At 35.9% G+C, this 18,649-nt stretch overlaps 1 protein-coding gene across 3 annotated transcripts in view; it reads right to left on the bottom strand.

The window, feature by feature from the left end:
* ANO3 (anoctamin 3) overlaps positions 1–18,649 on the bottom strand; it is a gene marked incomplete at its 5' end in the record, with an annotated part of 218,119 nt that overhangs the window by 113,501 nt on the left and 85,969 nt on the right. For 2 of the 3 annotated variants that reach the window (XM_081154128.1, XM_081154125.1), the window contains 2 exons: positions 10,422–10,490; positions 11,488–11,682. In XM_081154128.1, the coding sequence (XP_081010254.1) occupies positions 10,422–10,490; positions 11,488–11,682 (264 nt within the window). Of the gene's footprint in view, positions 1–10,421; positions 10,491–11,487; positions 11,683–18,649 lie in introns of those variants that run through there. The other variant, XM_081154127.1, reaches the window with a different exon arrangement.

Genomic DNA, 18,649 nt, shown 5'->3' with positions numbered 1-18,649 from the left:
CAGGGAATGCAATTATTAAGAAATATAGACAAAAAACAAAAACATTTAACAACTTTCTGCTGGAGTAGACAACAGGATAATTTGTTTATGAGAAATGAAACTGTTGCTGTTCTCAGTAGCAAGGAAGACATATCCCCTTAGCCCTGCCGGGCGTGGCTCAGCGGTTGAGCATCGACCTAGGATCCAGGTGATCAGGGTTCGATTCCTGGTCAGGGCACATGCCTGGGTTGCGGGCTCGATCAATGACTCTCTCATCATTGATGTTTCTGTCTCTCTCTCTCCCTCTCCTTTCCTCTCTCTGAAATTAATAAAGATATATTAAAAAAAAAAAAGACATAGCCCCTTAAAAAGGAAGAGACAAATTGGATTTCATCAAAATTAAGAGCTCTGTGCTTCAAAGGGCACCATTCAGAAAGTGTAAAGACCATCCACAGAACGGGGAAAATGTTTACAAATCTTATCTCTGATAAGGTATATGTGTGTGTGTGTGTGTGTGTGTGCGTGCGTGTGTGTGTGTGTGTATGTGTGTGATCTTACAACTCACTAATAAATAGACAACCCAGGTTAGAGATGGACAAAGGATCTGAATAGACATTTCTCCACAGAAGATACACAAGTGGCCAACAAACACTTGAAAAGATGCTCAACACCATTAGCTATCAGGGAAATCCCTATTAAAGCCACAATGAGACACCTTCACACCCACTAGGATGGCTATACTGCCAGTGGGAATGAAAAATGGTGCAGCTGCTGTGGAAAAGGTCTGGAAGATTTTCAGGAGTTTTAACACAGAGCTACCATATGACCCCACATTCTACTTCTGGGTATATACTCAAGAGAAATAAAACTGTAAGTTAACACACACAAGTAAATTTGTACACAATTGCTTATAGCAGCATTATTCATAATAACCAAAAAAGTGAAAACATCCAAATGTCCATCAACTGATGAATTAAGTACAGTTTGTCCATACAATGTATGGAAAGCTACTCAGCAATAAAAAGGAATCAAGTACTGAATAATGCTAAAAGCTGGATGAACCCTGGAAACACTATACTAAGTGAAAAAAAAATCAGTCACAAAAGACTAAATATTGTATGATTCCATTTACATGAACTCCAGAATAACCTAGAGACAGAAAGTAAATTAGTGGTTGCCTATGGCTTGTGGAATTGGGGCAATAACAGGTGGCTGCAAATAGGTATGGGGTTTCTTTTTGAGGTGATGAAATGTTCTAAAATTAATTATAGGGATGGGTGCAAATCTCTTTGAACATACTAAAACCTACTGAGGTGTACACTCTGCATGGGTAAATTGTATGGTATGTGAATTATTTTCTCAAGAAAGATGTTATATTTAAAAAAAAAAAGAGTCTCAAAGCTTAAGAAAATCATTTAATATGTTGAAGTAAGGAGCCTGATGTAGTAGAATTAGAACTAATATTGGTTTCAGCAAACCCAAGTTAAAACCCTGGTTATGTCACTTATTAACTTAATGGCAGTGGGTCATTTGTATTTTCTTAAGTTGAAAATTTGAAATAATAAAATCCTCCAATTCCAAGGAGTAAGTAGGATAATATATGTGACTTGAAAACACCAGGTACTGAAGAAATATATATTCCTTTTCTTTGGCCTTTCCTTAAATTCACTATTTGAGTATTTAGGAATCTACAAAACAAGTTATGTAAATTGGGGCTATCAAAAAAGCCCTATCTTCCATTGTAAAGCCTAAGTGGATAGGACACAATGCAATTACCTTGAGTATGCCAACAAACAACTTAGAATTTAATTATAAATCTCTTTTACACTCATCAATAATATGATTTATGCTAAAACTTTTATTGAGTTGATTGGAAATCCATTAGGTCTTCTAGATTTTCTTTGTAAACTCAGCTTAAAGCTTGAGTGGACGAATCAGTATAGCCGGCCATTATGTTTGCAACATAAACCTCAGAGCCATCTCTGGAAGTGCAATTTTAATAGCCAGAGTACTCCAGCTCAATCATTCTTCTTTATTACACTGCCATTTTTATGTTGTTACTCTGTTAGATTATATTATAACTGCTGGAGCATCTGGAAATGGATGAAGTGACTTTTGGACAATGTTAACTATGCATGAGTAATTTTATTAGTTGACTTCACTTTCTTGCACTTCTGCAACCTTCCCGTTGCTAATGATAACGCATGTCATGGCTGCCAGAGTAGTGGAGGCTGAAGATTAAAATAATAGTCATAATGGCCTAAGAGTTTTATCATACTTTGTAATTTATATATCACCTTCAACATATATATTCTCTTACTTGCCTCTAACACAAGCTCTTAATTCAATTCAGCTCAACCTCTATTTACATTATGAAAAGGAACCGAACCATAATGTTAATATCACAAGTCAGCAAACTGAGGCACAGATGGTGAGTAGTTAGTAATAGAGATAGTACCTGAAATTGTATGTTCTGACTGCTAATAAATTCCATGGTGTTTAAAATTATTATTCTACCAAAATTTCCTGTAATGGTCTATATGTGGTTTTTACTCAGTGGTTAAAACATGGTGATAATGAAGGTCCAGGCTTATTGTTTGTAGGTTCTATGTTCTCCATAACACTATCATTGTTCTAAAGTCCTGACACTGGCCAGTTATAGGGAGGAGTGGTACTTGGTGACCCCACCATTAAACAAATCCTGCAGAGAAACTGCTTTCCACTGTGTCAGTGTTTAATCTATCTACCTCCCTTCTCCCACACATTCACCCAATCACTATTATCCATCACTGAGTAGATTGTATCTGCTAGGCAATATGAGTAAGACAGATACAAACAGCAATAATCACCACCCAGCAAACTGAGTGTAAACAGTCATATCCAAAGTGCTATGATAATAGAAAAGAGGAAACATCTAAATGACTTTGAGTGTCAGGGAGGACTGTGCATAACAGCAATGCTAAAAAACCATTCCCCTACTCATTAAAAACAGTGATGATTACTGGGTCTTTACATGCTCTACAAAAACGTTTTTCAACACAATTTAAAAAACGACATAATTAGATTAGGTAGTCAGTGAGAAAAATAACAAAGTACTGATTCCAAGCAAGTAAAAAACATCTCAGTGATGAATGACATCATGGATCTCAAGGTAATGAGTGAATTCTACAGTGGACTCTCCAAAGATGTGAGTGGTCAATATCCTCTTTGTCTTTCATCCATTCATCTGTCCTTTCACTGATCCTAAAATATTCTCTGAGCAGGTACTCTTCTTGATTCTGGGCTACAGGTATCAACAAGATTGACAAAGTCTACGTCCTTTGGAAACAGAAAGAGGGAGAAAAGTAATCCACATAATTGCAGGTAATACTTAAGTACTACAAATAAAAATAAATCAAGGTTAGGAGACACAAAGTGAAGCTTGTGTGATTCCTCCTTCTATCAGTGTAGGGCCCTAGGATAAGAGAAAGCTTATTATGAACAAGGGACAAAAGAAATTTGGGTTGGCTGCAGCACTGTAAGTAAAAGGAAATCAGGGATGGCTTAGAGAGACCAGGCCCAGATATCTTATAAGGCCTCGGAAGCCACAGTAGAGAGAGTGCATTTTAAATGTAATGGGAAATGTGGAGGGATTTGAGTAGAGAAATGATGAGATTTAATTTTTCTTTTATTGGAGTTTCCTGTAACTGCTATCAGGAGGCAAGAGTTGGAGCAGAGACCAATTAGGAGTTATTGCACTAGTCTACCAAGAGATGGTGGCAGACTGGACCGCAGTGTAGCGGTGGGTGTAGCTCTTGTAGCAGAAAGTGGTGCACAATGTCAGGTTCTGAATATAATTCCAGAATTAAACCCAGATAACTTATTTAATGTGTTTAATACACAATTGAAAAGATTTACAGTGACTGTAAGGCTGTCACAACTGGGAACAATATGCTCTTTCTGTGCAATTCCCTTATTTCTATGATCTTAAATAGACTGGCAACATTAGTTGAAAGTTCTTTTTTATACCATATTAATAAGAAACACTGTTGGAAAAAAATCATGAAAATTGGTGGAAATTATCTAATATTACAGAAAAGCAAAATCACCATGTACTCATTTGACCATAACTGTTTTAAGAAGTAAAACCAATGAGTACTCCACCAAGCTACACTATTGCACTTATAGAAAGCAAACAGATGCCTTAACTATCTAATATAAACCACTTCCCTAGGGAGTTCTGTTTCATAACATTAGCAAAAAGTTGATTTCACAAGATTACACAGATGTATATTTTGGTTGGTTGGACTCTAATTATGTTAATCTTAATGAGCCCTATTTATTTCATTTCAGTTACTTGAGTTACTTGATTTTACAGCACCATGGGTATGGGAAGAATCAAGCACTGGTTACCTGTTAATACAGATTTCTCTGGCCTGCATACTAACAAGAAAAAAGGGTGGTAATAGTAGCAGGGCTTCTAAGATTGATGGACAAGATTATTGTCTCATCAGGATTTCAAATTTATTGTCACATGGATCAGCACTTTCCAGAATGATTGCGTGTGTGTGTGTCTGTGTGTGTCTGTGTGTCTGTGTGGCTGGGGGCATGGGGTAAAATGGTGCCCTGGCTTTGTGAGCTACTCTATGAAAAGTATAATTAAAGGAATGAGAAAAGAAAACCAAAGAATGAAAAAAACAACAAAAATTCTAAACCTAGCCCGGCCGGGCGTGGCTCAGCAGTTGAGCATCGACCTGGGATCCAGGTGATAGGGATTCGATTCCCAGTCAGGGCACATGCCCGGGTGGCGGGCTTGGTCCCTGGTCAGGGGAGTGCAGGAGGCAGCCGATCAATGACTCTCTCATCATTGATGTTTCTATCTCTCTTGCTCTCTCCCTTCCTCTCTTTGAAATAAATAAAGATATATTATCTTTGAAATAAAGATATATTAAAAAAAAAAAAAAATTCTAAACCTATCAACCTGATTAGCTTTCTTTAATCATTTATCTCCAAAATATATTTACCATGAAATGTTACCCCCATTCTGTCTTTTGGCTGCTGCCATCCTGATATGTATTACATCTTGTAGAGCTAGTGTTGTATGGACATCACTAACCACTTTTCACCATAGAGTCCTTTGTTCCTATTGTGATTAAGAGAGAAGGCAAGGGACTAAGACTTCCTGAGGTGGAATCTCAGTTCTCCATTGGTTAGCTATATGGCATTTGGCAAATTATTTCATCTCTTAAAGAATCAGGTTTCTCATTTGTAAAAAAAGACTGATTATAGTACCTGATCAAAAAGATTGTTATGGGAATTGAGATAATGCAAGTAGAGAGTTGTGCAGTAGGGGTTCAGTAAATTATTGATGTTCCTCTCTGCCATAAGAATCACATTTTGGTAATAATAGGGACAGCTGGCTAGTGAAGATATCTCTAAGCTCAGCAGAATTTGCTGTTGAAAGACAAGCTTAGTTACTACATAAAGCAATGAACAGATATTTGTTAAACCTCTATGATGATGTGCTAGGAGCTGTGATTAAGCTACGCCTCTTTATTTAATTCAATAGCCTTGCAAACTATGGATAATTTCAATTTTCAAATGAAAATTACTGATGCCCAGAAAGGTCAATAATATGCCACAGTTACACAGCTAGTAGGTACTAGAATGGAGATTTGGCCAATGCCTGGCTGGGAAAATAGCATTTCATTCATATTATAATACAAATCCTGGTGGACAATCTAAGTGGAAATTTCCAGCTCTGGACCAATAAACTGTGAATATTCCTTCCTCTATAGCTCTAATTTTGAACAATGAGAAATATCAATCCTCAGTGACCACATGCAGTTCACTCTGCCACAGCATGAATATTCTCATGGGGCAGTTCAAAGTAGTTCACTGTAAAAAAAGAAAAGCCATTAATTAGATGGATCAGTCAGGTTCCAAAAATTATATCAGAGTCTGTTGATATGTGGAAATCCCCATGCATTAACCAACCCATGATAGAACCTGGTAGTCTCAACTCTAAATGAAAAATTAGAGAATGTAACTTTGTTGAATTTGAAAGAGACCGTGTATTCCTAAAACACTCATGTTTTATTAAATTACACTCCTATTATACTTGATGTCATTTTGCTTGACCTCTTCTTAAAGATGACTTAAAAATATACATTATAGATATGACTCTAAAATAGTATTTCCCAGCCAGATGCTACATCCGGATGGATTCCTAGAATACTTAGTGATACTAGAGTCAGCTAGAGCTTCATTCTCACCTTCATTATAAAGGCAAACACCTATGAGTACATGTTTTAAACCCATAAGGAGCTGTAATGTTTCTCTAAATTGAATAAATGATAGAATGATGCTGGGAAATGCTCAAGTATTGAGTCTAAAGTACAATGTCTGGAGAGATATAAATACAAGTCAAGTGTGTCAAATAATTGAGATATAATAGAGCAATGAGGAGAAAATATGGAGATAGGGGATATAATTATATTAAGCGTTTAAATAAAATTTTAATATTTGTGATGAGCTGTCATAAACAAGAAGCATGGAACTGAACAGACAGGTTTGCATGACTAGAGTGACTGTCAGGCCATTAATCAGTACAAATTAGGGAGAATTATTAGGGATAGGTGACCTGTAAACCCCACCACCTGAATGAATGTTCTGGACAAGGTTTTTGTTTTCTTCTCAGAAAACAACTAACCATAGTAACCTCTTTCAGAACCAATTACCATAGGGAAGACCTTAGTGCTGTGAATGTGTTTGTTCTGATGGAATGTTCTTTTTTTACATTATATAGGAAATGAACCTGCCTGTGGCTGTCTCCCTTTAAGTAGGAAACTGAACAAGCCAGCACTGTTCCTAGGCCACACACACAAAAACAGTCTTATAAGCAACATGATGAATTTGCAGCCATTCGGAATGCTGTTGTGAGTAGCACAGCTCAGCATTAAACAATCAGAAAAAAGTACCTTAACGGCGTTCCCAGAGAGAAACCAAGAATGAAGTTTTAGGCTACATATTTTTAAACTGGCTACACTTAATATTTACCTGGGGGATAGTTAAGAGTATGGATACCAACTGTACTTCCCAAACCATTTAAAACCGATTCTCTGGAGTTGGGACCCAGGGAGGTTTAAAAGCTCCCGCGTGGCTTGAATGCAGAGCCGGGGCTGAGAACCGCTGATGCAGGCAAAGGGGGCCGGACACTGGCGGGCTCCCTGATGAGAGCTCAGAGCTTAATTTCTGCAGGTTATAAATAAACTGACTCCGAAGTTGTAAAATAAGTGCCAGGGCGCAATGTTATCACTTTTGATAAATCCTGGCTGTATTTTATTTGTATTCAGTTCATGACTAGGAAAAGCCCCAGTTCAAAGGCCTAGATCAGAGGCAAGTCCAGCAAGCAACAGATTTAAATGTAAATTTTGCTCAACTAAAGAAAACCTGGCATGATGACAGAGAAAGGCCAAAGGAAGCCAGGTAAATTGTCACTGTCATAGAAAAGGTAAATAAAAAATCACATAGTCTACTAATGGAGGGTCAGGATAGAACCCTTCAGTATCGATATTACTACAAATACTGGGTGACTATCAACTAGTTTCAAGTTTCAGCTTTTGAAAACTGCATAGAAATGTGTGCTATTTTGCTTGAAATACCAGCATTTTTCCTACTTACCAAAAAATTCTGATGTGAACATTTTGCTTTAGACATTCTTATTCCATAATAGTTGTATATTTTGTTTAGAGAAAAATAAGGAAAAAAACAGACAGCAAGAAGAATAAAATAGCTACATGAGATACTATTAGCTAGCTCTTTTCTAATACATTTTAAATTAATAATTAAAGTGAGAAGAGATTTATATTTATATTTAAGCTCTTTTCCTCCACTTAGCAACATGCACTAAATGTTCCACAAATTTATTAACACCCTGTGATATTCTACCATGTAGATGTTTTACAATTATTTTAACTACTCCTCTATTCCTAGAATAAACCATTTCTAACGTTGATAATTACTGTAAACAAAGCTGTGAGGAAACAGGTATGTTTTAGGTTTTTGATGTTATTTTTCTTGGAATAGATTTTTTGATGTAAAAATAAATGTCCCTAAAATACATGTTCTACCACACAGGTTTCCTCATTTTGTCCATAGGTAAAATACCTCATCAAAGAGCAGTTTATCAACTTGTTATAAAGCAGCAGAGTTTAAAATGGCTGAATACATCTCAAGTTTGTTTGTTTGCTGTTCCTTCCTCCAAAGACTTCATTAACATGATATTAAAATCGTTTTCAAAAAGTAAAAGCCTACAACACTTTTCTGGAGGCACAATTCTGATGGGAGAGTTGACTGATGGAGTAACTTAGCCTAGAATGTGCGCAGAGACATGGAGAGTAAGCCTCTTTTGCCAAATCCTAGAGATGTCTGGTCTCAAATTGGCAACATATACAGAGGACAGGAGTGAGAACCAAGGGTGAAGAGCACTGAAGGTCTGACAACAGAAATTCAAAAGTGAGAGAACAGTTAAGGTGGGAACTGCCACTTTAGGCTAAGGTTCTCAGTCTGACTTCGGTGGGTCATCTATGTAGTGGCTTCTTAGCCAGTCACTTCAAAGTGCAGTCTCTCAGTTTCCAAGTCATCTCCATGTATCCAGAACTCTGAGTCAGCCTTCCTGTTCTTTTATTCTTAAATGCAAATAGGCAATCAAAGACCAGAAATTTTAGGAAATTCTACAGCCTTAAAGAGAATGACTAATTTAAAAAGTAGAAAAAGAGACTAAATTTAAAGAGCAAAGAAAAACTTAAGACAATCACAAATGGTACTAGAGAGATTAGAGCTGTATTCATAAAATAAGATAGCATGCTCTGAAAAAGTTACATTCTAAGAATCAAAAAAGCCTTGGAAATTAAATGACATATATGATTTGCCCCCTGACACACACACACACACACACACACACAAATGAAAAGACATCTGGGGAAAAAAATTCAGGGAATCTCCCAGAACCAAGACAGAAAGTAAAACCAACAAGATACAAAAAATGTTTCCTTTTAATTGGACCTCCAGAAAGAGAGGAAGGAAAAAATAAAAGGGCATAAATTGTAGGAAAATTATAGAGAAGTGAAAAGGAGGCAGGAGACAAACTAAAAGGAATACAATCTCTAGAGCAGGATGGATTAAAACACAGATGTGTGCACACATACACTTAAACATTAGGTTGTAGAGTTTTATAACACAAAAAGTAAAGATAATAAAATTGTACAGAGAGAAAAAGAAACAATTGCAAAGGAATATGAACCAGACAGCAGCAACAACTGATGCTAGATGACAGTGAATTAGTCTCCAAATTAAAGAAAACTGATTTTTAATCTAGAATTTTATAACCAAGCAAATACCAATCAATAGTAAGAGCAAAATGAAGTCATTTCAGATATACAATAACTTAGAAAGTTCACACATTACATCAACTTGCAGAGATAGTTGCTTAAGGAGATACTCTGGAAAAACAAACAAATACAAGAATGAAAACCTAACAAAGAGTAACTGTGACATTAGAAATTGGAATTACCCAGTAATCCAACGAAAAGTCAGTGGAACCAAGAACTTCCTAGAGAAGAAGAAAGAGATGAAGGCCATAAAGATAAGAAAGTGAAATGTGATAAAATGTTTAGAAAAAGAGATATTTTTGTTTTCTCAAGAAGGAAAAAAATCAGATAATCTAGGAAAATAAAATTAAGAAAAGTTTGTGGTATAAACAATGAAGTAAGTATATTGTTGTATGACTCTGACTATTTGATGGACAGTTGGAAAGGGGAATCAATTGACCTTGACTCTAGGGATAGTCAAAAGAGGACATAGGTGATGCCAACCTGGAACTGTAGCAAAGGAAGTGAAACTCCATCTGCAGAAAGCATCATTTTCCCAGCTGTAATATATATGCCAAGTGAAAAATCAAGATATATTGTTGAAATGTGATAGAACATGATACAAAGGTGCGAATATACTATTTAAAGTTACAAATTTAGTCAGTTGAGAATTTTAAATTTAAAACGGTAATATAACTATAAAAAATTGAAAGGTTATACAAGTGAGCTAAACCTTCATCTAGCACAACAGGAAGCCAACAACAGATAATGCTGAAATTTGGTAAATCTAGACATAGTGATATAAATGTACTAATTCAAAGAGAGTTGCAAGAAATTTCCAGATGAATAATGGCAGAAATTCTTCTTCTTTTTTAGTTATAGGATTGTTGTTCATTACAAGTTTTCAAATATTTTTGGAATGTCAAATTGTATATAAAATACCTCAGTAATTTAATCTCATATTATATTTACCCAATAAACATTAAGGACCAAACACGAATACATATTTTTTTAAATGTTCCAGGTTTGAAGATTACGGCTTACCTTCAGAGAGGGGGGAAAAGGTGAAGAAAATATTAGCAAGCAACTCACCTAAGCAAAAATCACTGAGGTCAGCAAAGGAGCATTTGAGTAGAGAGTCTTTTTTATTCTCGCCGTTAACTGGAAAAAAACACACAACAATTAGTAGATTTGAAAAATGAAAACATAGTAACAGTTGGAAAAGGGACCTTAGTGACCGCTATTTGAACGCTGGCCAAACATAAATAATTTTTAAGTTAAGGAGTTGAAATTAGTTATTTAAAATTTCACAAAGTAAGGGAAAGAAGAGTCTGTACTGTATTTTATAATACCTTCATCCTCTTGAAGAATTAGGCACTTTCCTTATTAGACATGGATCATAAGAAGACTATTTATAATAGGCAGTGGTTTCACAATACTATTGAAAAGATAATCTTGGTAGTTTCAGGTTAACCAAAGGAAGAAGCAACCCTAAGAAACTGTAAGAAAATACATTCTAATAAGACACAAGCCTTTCAGTAGAAAGGGGTGGGAAAATAAAACCACACCCTATCTACTGGACTTGGTGGCCTGGTTGTATTTTGACTCCTGACTCCTGGGAACATAATGGTGTGTCTCAGACAGATCTGTGAGGAGGAGGGTGCCTCAGGGCAGCCACAAAGTCTCTTTAATGTGGCATCTGGTTGGCACTTCCCTGTATTTCAGCCCTTGTATTAAGTTAGGTTTCAGTGCCAACATTAGGTTGGCAACACTTATCCAACCACATGTTCATGCAACCAAATCTTCATTGCTTATTGTCAATATTATTTAAAGTCTTGGGGTTTTTTAGGAAACTGAGTTTATTATTGATGACATACTCTACTCAATTACTTTTTTATGCATTTTCACCAGGAATGGTAGTGAGCCAACAATTCAGGTAAGCTGGTCTGTTTTCCTCTGCAAACAGCATGGAATAGACTAGTTTCGGGTGGGGCTGAGTACCTTCAAGGCAAGACAGAAGTGAAAACACATCTGGCCAACAAATAGCCTTTCATCTAACTGGCTCAGGTACTGTTCTTCCTATGCCAGCTTCCTTCCTAAAGAGCTTCATAAATACTAGTGAAATGGATGAAGGAATGAACAAAAAAAGAGAGCTCACCTTGCTCTGCTTTGTCAGCAGAGATTGAGGTCACAGAAGTGGGGGCCTGAGATTCACTCTCAATGGACTGAAAGAGCGAGGTAGACTGGCTCAGGCTCTTGGAGTAAACATAGCTCTGGGCCAGGCAAGGCAGGGATCGCCGAGACGGTTTTAAGGAAGTTTCTTTTGCTATCTCACTCTTGCTTATATTCATACCTAAAAATCCAAATAGGTGAAGTGAGTGTTTGGAATAAGAAATAACTGGCAGAAATCAACAAATAATTTTAATCCTTGTGACGGCTGCTTCTGGAAACTACTCTTAAGTAGAACGCTTCAGGAATAAGAACTAATTGAATTAGTTTTGTTGTATTTTTCAGGCAACATGTTTAGAGACTTTTGTCAAATATTTCTGAGAAATCAACAGCTCCTCTTTCAGTCTGGCCTTTCACCATTTTTTTTAAAGGTTCCGTATAAAAGAAATGAATGTTTAAGTTCACTTAGGGACTTATGAGAACAATGATTTGGACCACTTAGGTTTTCAAGCAGAAAAATAAAGCCTAATTCACAAACATTCAAATTACTATTAAAAAATGGAGCCCTTCTTTCTATATCCTCGCCTCCCTTAAACACATGCATACTGTATTAATAATGACCAAAAGGCTGCACAGAGACAGCACAGGGTAGTACAAAAACTGGCCAGTAGGTAGGGGTCAAGAGGGAGAATTTCAGTGCTCAGTGTGACAGTCCTGCCCCTCATGTAGAGAAGGCTGATTTGCTAGAAGAATGCCATTCAACAGGACTGATTCCAAAAGTGTATGCCAGTAACTGTATGCTACAGCAAGGAATGCTGAGATGGGAAAGGAAACAGGGAATGATTCAGAATTGACTTACTTAAGGTCATGAATCCAGCAACTGGCAGAAGTGAATGTTAAAGCTATATGTATTGGATTCCAAAGCCTATGAATTTTCCACAACGCTCCATGGCTCCCCATGAGCCCTAATCCCAGATAGTTTGTTACGGTTGTTTGGCTTGGTATAAGTATCACACAAATTTTAAGCAGAGTGCTCTGAATGTCCTCAGGAACTCTGATAATTCTATATCCGCAGTCTTAGTGAACTATGGGATATACTTTGATGAAAAAGGAACATGTGCTGCTTGGTACGTATCAATAGGAAATGTCTACCTACTACCTACCAAACTGTATTTCTTTTATTTCAGACTGTCCTATAAAAATATGAATAATAATCTGCTATGAGTTAACAATGTGTGTAACTGAGTTACACAAAATGAGAATAAATGTTTTAATCTTAATTTTTATTCATTCAGTTTTCCATCATTTATTTAATAATTTCAAACAATTTTGAGTTCTTTCTCTGAGCCAGGCCTTAACTTAGTGTTGGGTGTAAAACAGTGCTCACTCACAAGGGAAACAGATATATAAAAGCAGATCTTTATATTACAAAAACCAGTAAAAATATATATATACATAGGCCATTATAAAACCACTCAAGAGGAACTCCTAGTCCAGACGGTGGTGTCAGTATAGTCTTACCTGTGAATGTCATCTGAACTGATTGTTTTCGGTATATTCCTTCTCCTACGTTTTTATTCTAATTTTTAGGTTTAACACATTTTTTTCAAAGGAATGTGTACATAGGTAAGAAAATCTGTAGAAAACTCTCCATAAGTGCATAACTGCTGAAAATATTTGTCAAATGAACACTTAAAGAAAATTGAGAAAAATGTTGAAGATGAAACAAATGACTTCCTGTAGCTCTACATTTCCTTTTCCCTATATCTTTAATGTAAATGAAGTTTTCTCATCTTCTGAACTACTGCTTCTAAAGATATACCGATCATCTTTGCTAGCAACCAATATAATCTAAACTGAAAGTCAGATATCCTGTGTTTGAAAGAGTACAAAGTTTCTTTTCCAAGTTCCTCATCAACTGCCATCACATTCAGCTTGACATAATCATCAGTTCTGATCTTTGTTTGGTGTGATTAAGTGCACCCAGAGCAAATTTAGGCATTTTTTTCTACTACGTGCCCAAGTTCCATTTCTCTTCTTACGTGGCTTTACATGGTACCATTAAATAATATTTGATAACTACCCATTTAAAGCTAATAACTAGAAAAAAGACCACAGTCACATGTCAGTTTTAGTAAGCATACGCAGCTCTCGAGTTCAAGGCTAAACCTGTAGAACTGTAGAAAATGTGTCATTTCCTATATTAGAACAGATTTTTCTAAAGCAACAATTATAACCACTTCCAACTGTTCTAAGAGCACTTCATAAATGCTTACATATTTAAACGGATCTAATAAAATGACAACTTCACTTGGGTATACAAAAAGACCTAAGAGGTATAATTACAAAAAGATATTTTCTAAAAATGCATTCACATAAAACATCAGACATCAAAAGAGAAAAAGCTGCTATTCGTGATATTATAGAGAACCCTAAAGATGCCATCAAAAAACTACTAGAACTGATAAATGAATTCAGTAATGCAGCAGGATACAAAATAAATATTCAGAAGTCAGTTGCATTTTTATACGCCAATAATAAGCTATCAGAAAGAGAAACTAAAAAAACAATCCCATTTACAAATGCATAAAAAAAAAAAAAAGCTTGGAATAAGTTTAACCAAGGATGTACAAGACCTGTACTCAGAAAATTATGTCAGTGAAAAAAAAATGAAAAAGATACAAATAAGTGGAAGCATATACCATGTTCATGAATAGGAAGAACAACATCATTAAAATGTCCATACTACCCAAAGCAATCTGTAGATTCAACAAAATTAATACCAAGATACCCATAGCATATATTACAGAACTAGAATATTCCAAAAATTTATATGAAACCACAAAAGATCCAGAATAGTCACAGCAATCTTGAGACAGAAGAACAAAATTGGAGGAATCAACCTACCTGATATAAAAATATACTACAAGGCCATAGGAATCAAAACAGCATTATTGTTGCATAAAAACAGACATATAGATCAATGGAACAGAATGGAAAGACCAGAAAAAACCCCACGCCTGTATGGTTAATTAACATTTGACAAAGGAGGCAAGAACATATAATGGGGTAAAGATAGTCTATTCAATACATGGTGCCGGGAAAATTGGAGATACGTTAAAAAAAAAATGAAACTAGACCACCTTCTTATACCATACACAAGAACAAACTCAAAATGGATTAAAGACTTAATGTTAGACTCAAAAACCATAAAAATTCTAGAAGAAAACATAGACAGTAAAATCTCAGACATTTCTTGTAGCAATATTTTTTTCTGATATATCCCCTTGGGCAAGGGAAACAAAAGACAATTAGAGCACCTATGTGCTTTAGATAGAGGAATGCAGCCAGAGAACTACAATACCCCAACCTCTCTTTTGTCAACTTCTGGTCTGCTGCTGCCTCCCACTGGTTACATTTAAACAGTGGCTAGAGGTCCTGTGAACCCCTGGTTGTTGTCTTCCATAGAAACCTGCTTCCTGGGGCACTGGGCAGGGAGAAAATGGTGCAGGATGGAACTGGAGAGATGAACAGAGATTCTCTACTACACGTGAACAGACATATAACTTCAAAGGAGCTTTCAGCATAACCTTTGTGTGCAGAAAGCAACATATGCACTTTTTTTTTTTACCACTAGAGAAGAAAATTAACATTATTTGGTCATAAACTAAGTATTTGAAGATGCTTATAAATTAACATGGGAAAAGCAACACTTGACTTTAAAATACTTTTGCATTTGCTTTCTATGTGCAAGCCTCTATGCAGGAGACAAAGGTAAATAAAAGGCAACCTTTAAATAAGAGTAACTAGCAAAATCAAAATTTATCTCATATAATTAAAATATATTAGGATAAACAAGAAAAGCTCTCTAAGTTTAATGCAAGACGGAATACTGCAAGAAAGGCACAAAGTTATGAAGGGGTTTGTAAATTGGAGAAAATATATTTTAAAAGTCCTGAAGGTGAAATGAATGCTCTCATTTTTACTTTTACCTTTGTGTCCTATTCTCTAATTTCCAAGGCACACAGTCCACTCCAAACATGTTAATTTCCCTTGCTACATGTCCCCTTAGAAACATGTACTTTGCTTTAATAGCACTTATCATGTTTGCATTTTTCATTTATTAGATTATTATTCAACATACAGTCTCTCTAGCTATAAGGACAGTTTCGTGAGGGGCAAGGACCATGCTTGTCTTGTTCACAGGAACAGCTTCAAACACCTGGCACAGGGTGTGCACATACAGTATGCAAATAAACCTTTACAAATGAAGTTATTTTTGTTGATTGATATTGTATCCTGTCAACTTGCAAACTCGATTATCAGTTCCAGGAACAGGTAGGTTCTTTGAAAATTTCTACATAAACTATCATATAGTCTGCACAGAAAGGTGGCATAATTTCTTACTGTCCAACTGAGTATCTTTAATTTCTTTTTCTATCCTTATTTAATTTTCTAGGACTTCCAATACAATGTTGAGTGGGAGTGGTGGAATCAGACAATCTTGCTCAGTTCCTGATTTTAGGGGGAAAACAAACATTCTTTCATGATGAAGTATAATGTTATCTGTGTTTTACAAATGCCCTATGTCATATGGAGGAAATTTCTTTCTATCCTTAGATTGCTGAAGGTTTTATCATGATGGATGTTGAATGTTTTGTTTTTTTTTCTGCATCTCTTGATATATCACGTAGTTTTTTTACCAAGTCTGTTAAGTGTGGTAAATTATCATAATTGATTTTTGAGTGTTGAACCAACCTTGCATTCCTAGGTGATATTTGATATATTTAATTCTCACAATAATCCTAAAACAAAGCTTTAATTACAAATATTTAACAGAAAGAAAAGTAAAGTTAACTAACTTAAGGACATTCAGTCTCATTACTGACAAACCAATTAACTCCACTCAAGATCATGGGATCTCCAAGCTATGTTCCTCTTACTATAGCACCTTTCACAGATATGGGAGGAGTATTAATGATGGTCTCCAGGGCAACCACAAAGCCTTCCCCTTCTTATACCCCACTTCCAAGGCAGAGTTCCTGGTAGGCTTTTAGGAAATGGATACTTTTGTTCCAGGGTTCTTAACAGTGAAGCCAATGGGGACACTGACAAAGATTATAAACTCTGGCACGTACAGTCTTTCTTGGTCTTGCCTTTTTGTTGTATTTCTCTCCAATATGCTAGGACTTGTGAAACTGAAGCAAAAACAGCATACAGCTTAGGCAGCTAACCTTTTTGAAGGCAGCTGAACCAGTTTAGACTATACCTTAGGGATATATTTTCATTTTCCCTCGAGATTTCTTTGTGTTTCCAAGGCTTTGAAAGGATGTAATAGTAAGGTTCAAAATGAGATACAGGCCTTGAAGAAAGAAACCTAGGAGGCCAGTAAGTCTGCTGTTGTTTTATATCTTCAAGCAGAGCCCAGTTCAGCAGAGCCAATAACTTTATCTAGAATTTTTAGGCCAAGGCCCTAGTTAGGAAAAACAAAAACAAAACAAAACATTGCTGTTTGGCCAGAATGTATCTCCTCTGCATTTCTTTCTCATGAATCTATTTTAAGATTTAAACATAAACTCCTGGGTCTCAACTAAACCTTTGTTTTAACACAAAAAATGCTTATAAAGCCTCAGGAATTCTGTGCTCACATTATTTGTCTAGTTCAGCAGCATTATTGGAACTTACCTACTGAAGAGAAATAAGATCATTCAAATAATGTCTAAGGAACAGCAAAAAATTATATATCCCTCTATATTTTTTAGAGAAGAAAAATAGTTTGAATAATCTTATCAAGAATATGATTTTAGTATCTAGAACAAGGCTACTTGTTATGTAAAATGGAAATTAGTAAGAAAATAATCACCAACCTACACAAAATCAAGGCTGAGCACTTCAATCCTTATAATAGTTAGAAATTTAAGAATAATTAATTTGATTCAGTCAAAGTCTAATGTCAAAAACCTCAAGGGAATTTCATCACCTCCTAATTTCCTTTTAAAAGCTATCTGAATAAATGTTCTAATCTTGTCATCATAGAATGAATAATGTATTTAAAATTGACAGAATGACATTATAGGCTTTCAAAATCACTCATGTCCTGCCGAGATTTAATGCCCAGTCTAAAGATAAAGGGAACATGCCTTTTTTTCACTGATTTTCAAGGAATTTCTAGTCTTTGATAGGTTTCTTCCAAAGCCACACAAAATAACAAGAAAATGCTCTAGAATGTTCTTCCCTATTCCTTGAAAAGAAAATGAGTTGAGGGATAAAGGAGTGCCATTTCTGCAGCGAGAACAATGAAAAAGCAAACAAATGCAAAGTCAAACAGATTCAAAAGATAGGCACCCACTAGCTGTTTTGTCTCTTTTAGCAGAAACTATATCCATCATTCCTGATTCAGATACACGTTTTTAGTGAAAGTTGCTTTCTCTCTTTTTAGCTTAGTGACTGGATTATAGGCCCTTTGCAGTCAAAGAGGCAGCAGTGGGCAGACAGATGACTCTGGAATCGGGCAGGTCACACAGTTCAAGACACAGCACAGAAACTCTTGAGTGTAGCATCTTCAGGTAGGTTTGACAAGGCCTTTCTGAGTACACACTGCATGTAAATGAATAAGTTCAGAAGGAATACCACCTTCTAGAAATTCCTAGCAGGTCTAGCGTATGGTATGTTTCCATATGCCAATTGGTACAGTGGCCTTAGAGCAGTTCTAAGAATATTCAGGAACTTCTAAAGATATTCGAGGTAGACCTGGAAATGTAAAGGCCTTAAAGTGGCTCGCATGACTTCAAAACAGACAGACAGACAGACACACACACACACACACACAATATTCCTCTCTCTCTCATACTTACCCAAATAACACTGGGTCAGTCTGGCTCTGCCTTGGTAACCATGGCTACTTCTTTAGTGCCACAAATGTGTGTGGTGGGATTAGAAATGTGGTTTCAGGATAAGAGAAATCACTCCTCTAAGTCATAAACAAATTTTCCCAAAAACAAAACAAATAAATTCTCTGGACCATAATGGTCATCAACAATTCTGAAGAGAAGTACTGAATATTATTAAAAAGGAAAAAAAAATCCCAAATCATGGGATTACTCCAACATTAAATTTCGATTAATTTCCAAATTCTGGGCCATTTCAATTCT

This window comes from Miniopterus schreibersii (genome assembly GCF_964146895.1).
Source record: "Miniopterus schreibersii genome assembly, chromosome: 12".
Taxonomy (NCBI): Eukaryota; Metazoa; Chordata; class Mammalia; order Chiroptera; family Miniopteridae; genus Miniopterus; species Miniopterus schreibersii.
The sequence above is the reverse complement of the archived record's forward strand: the minus strand, read 5'-3'. Positions and strand labels throughout refer to the sequence as shown.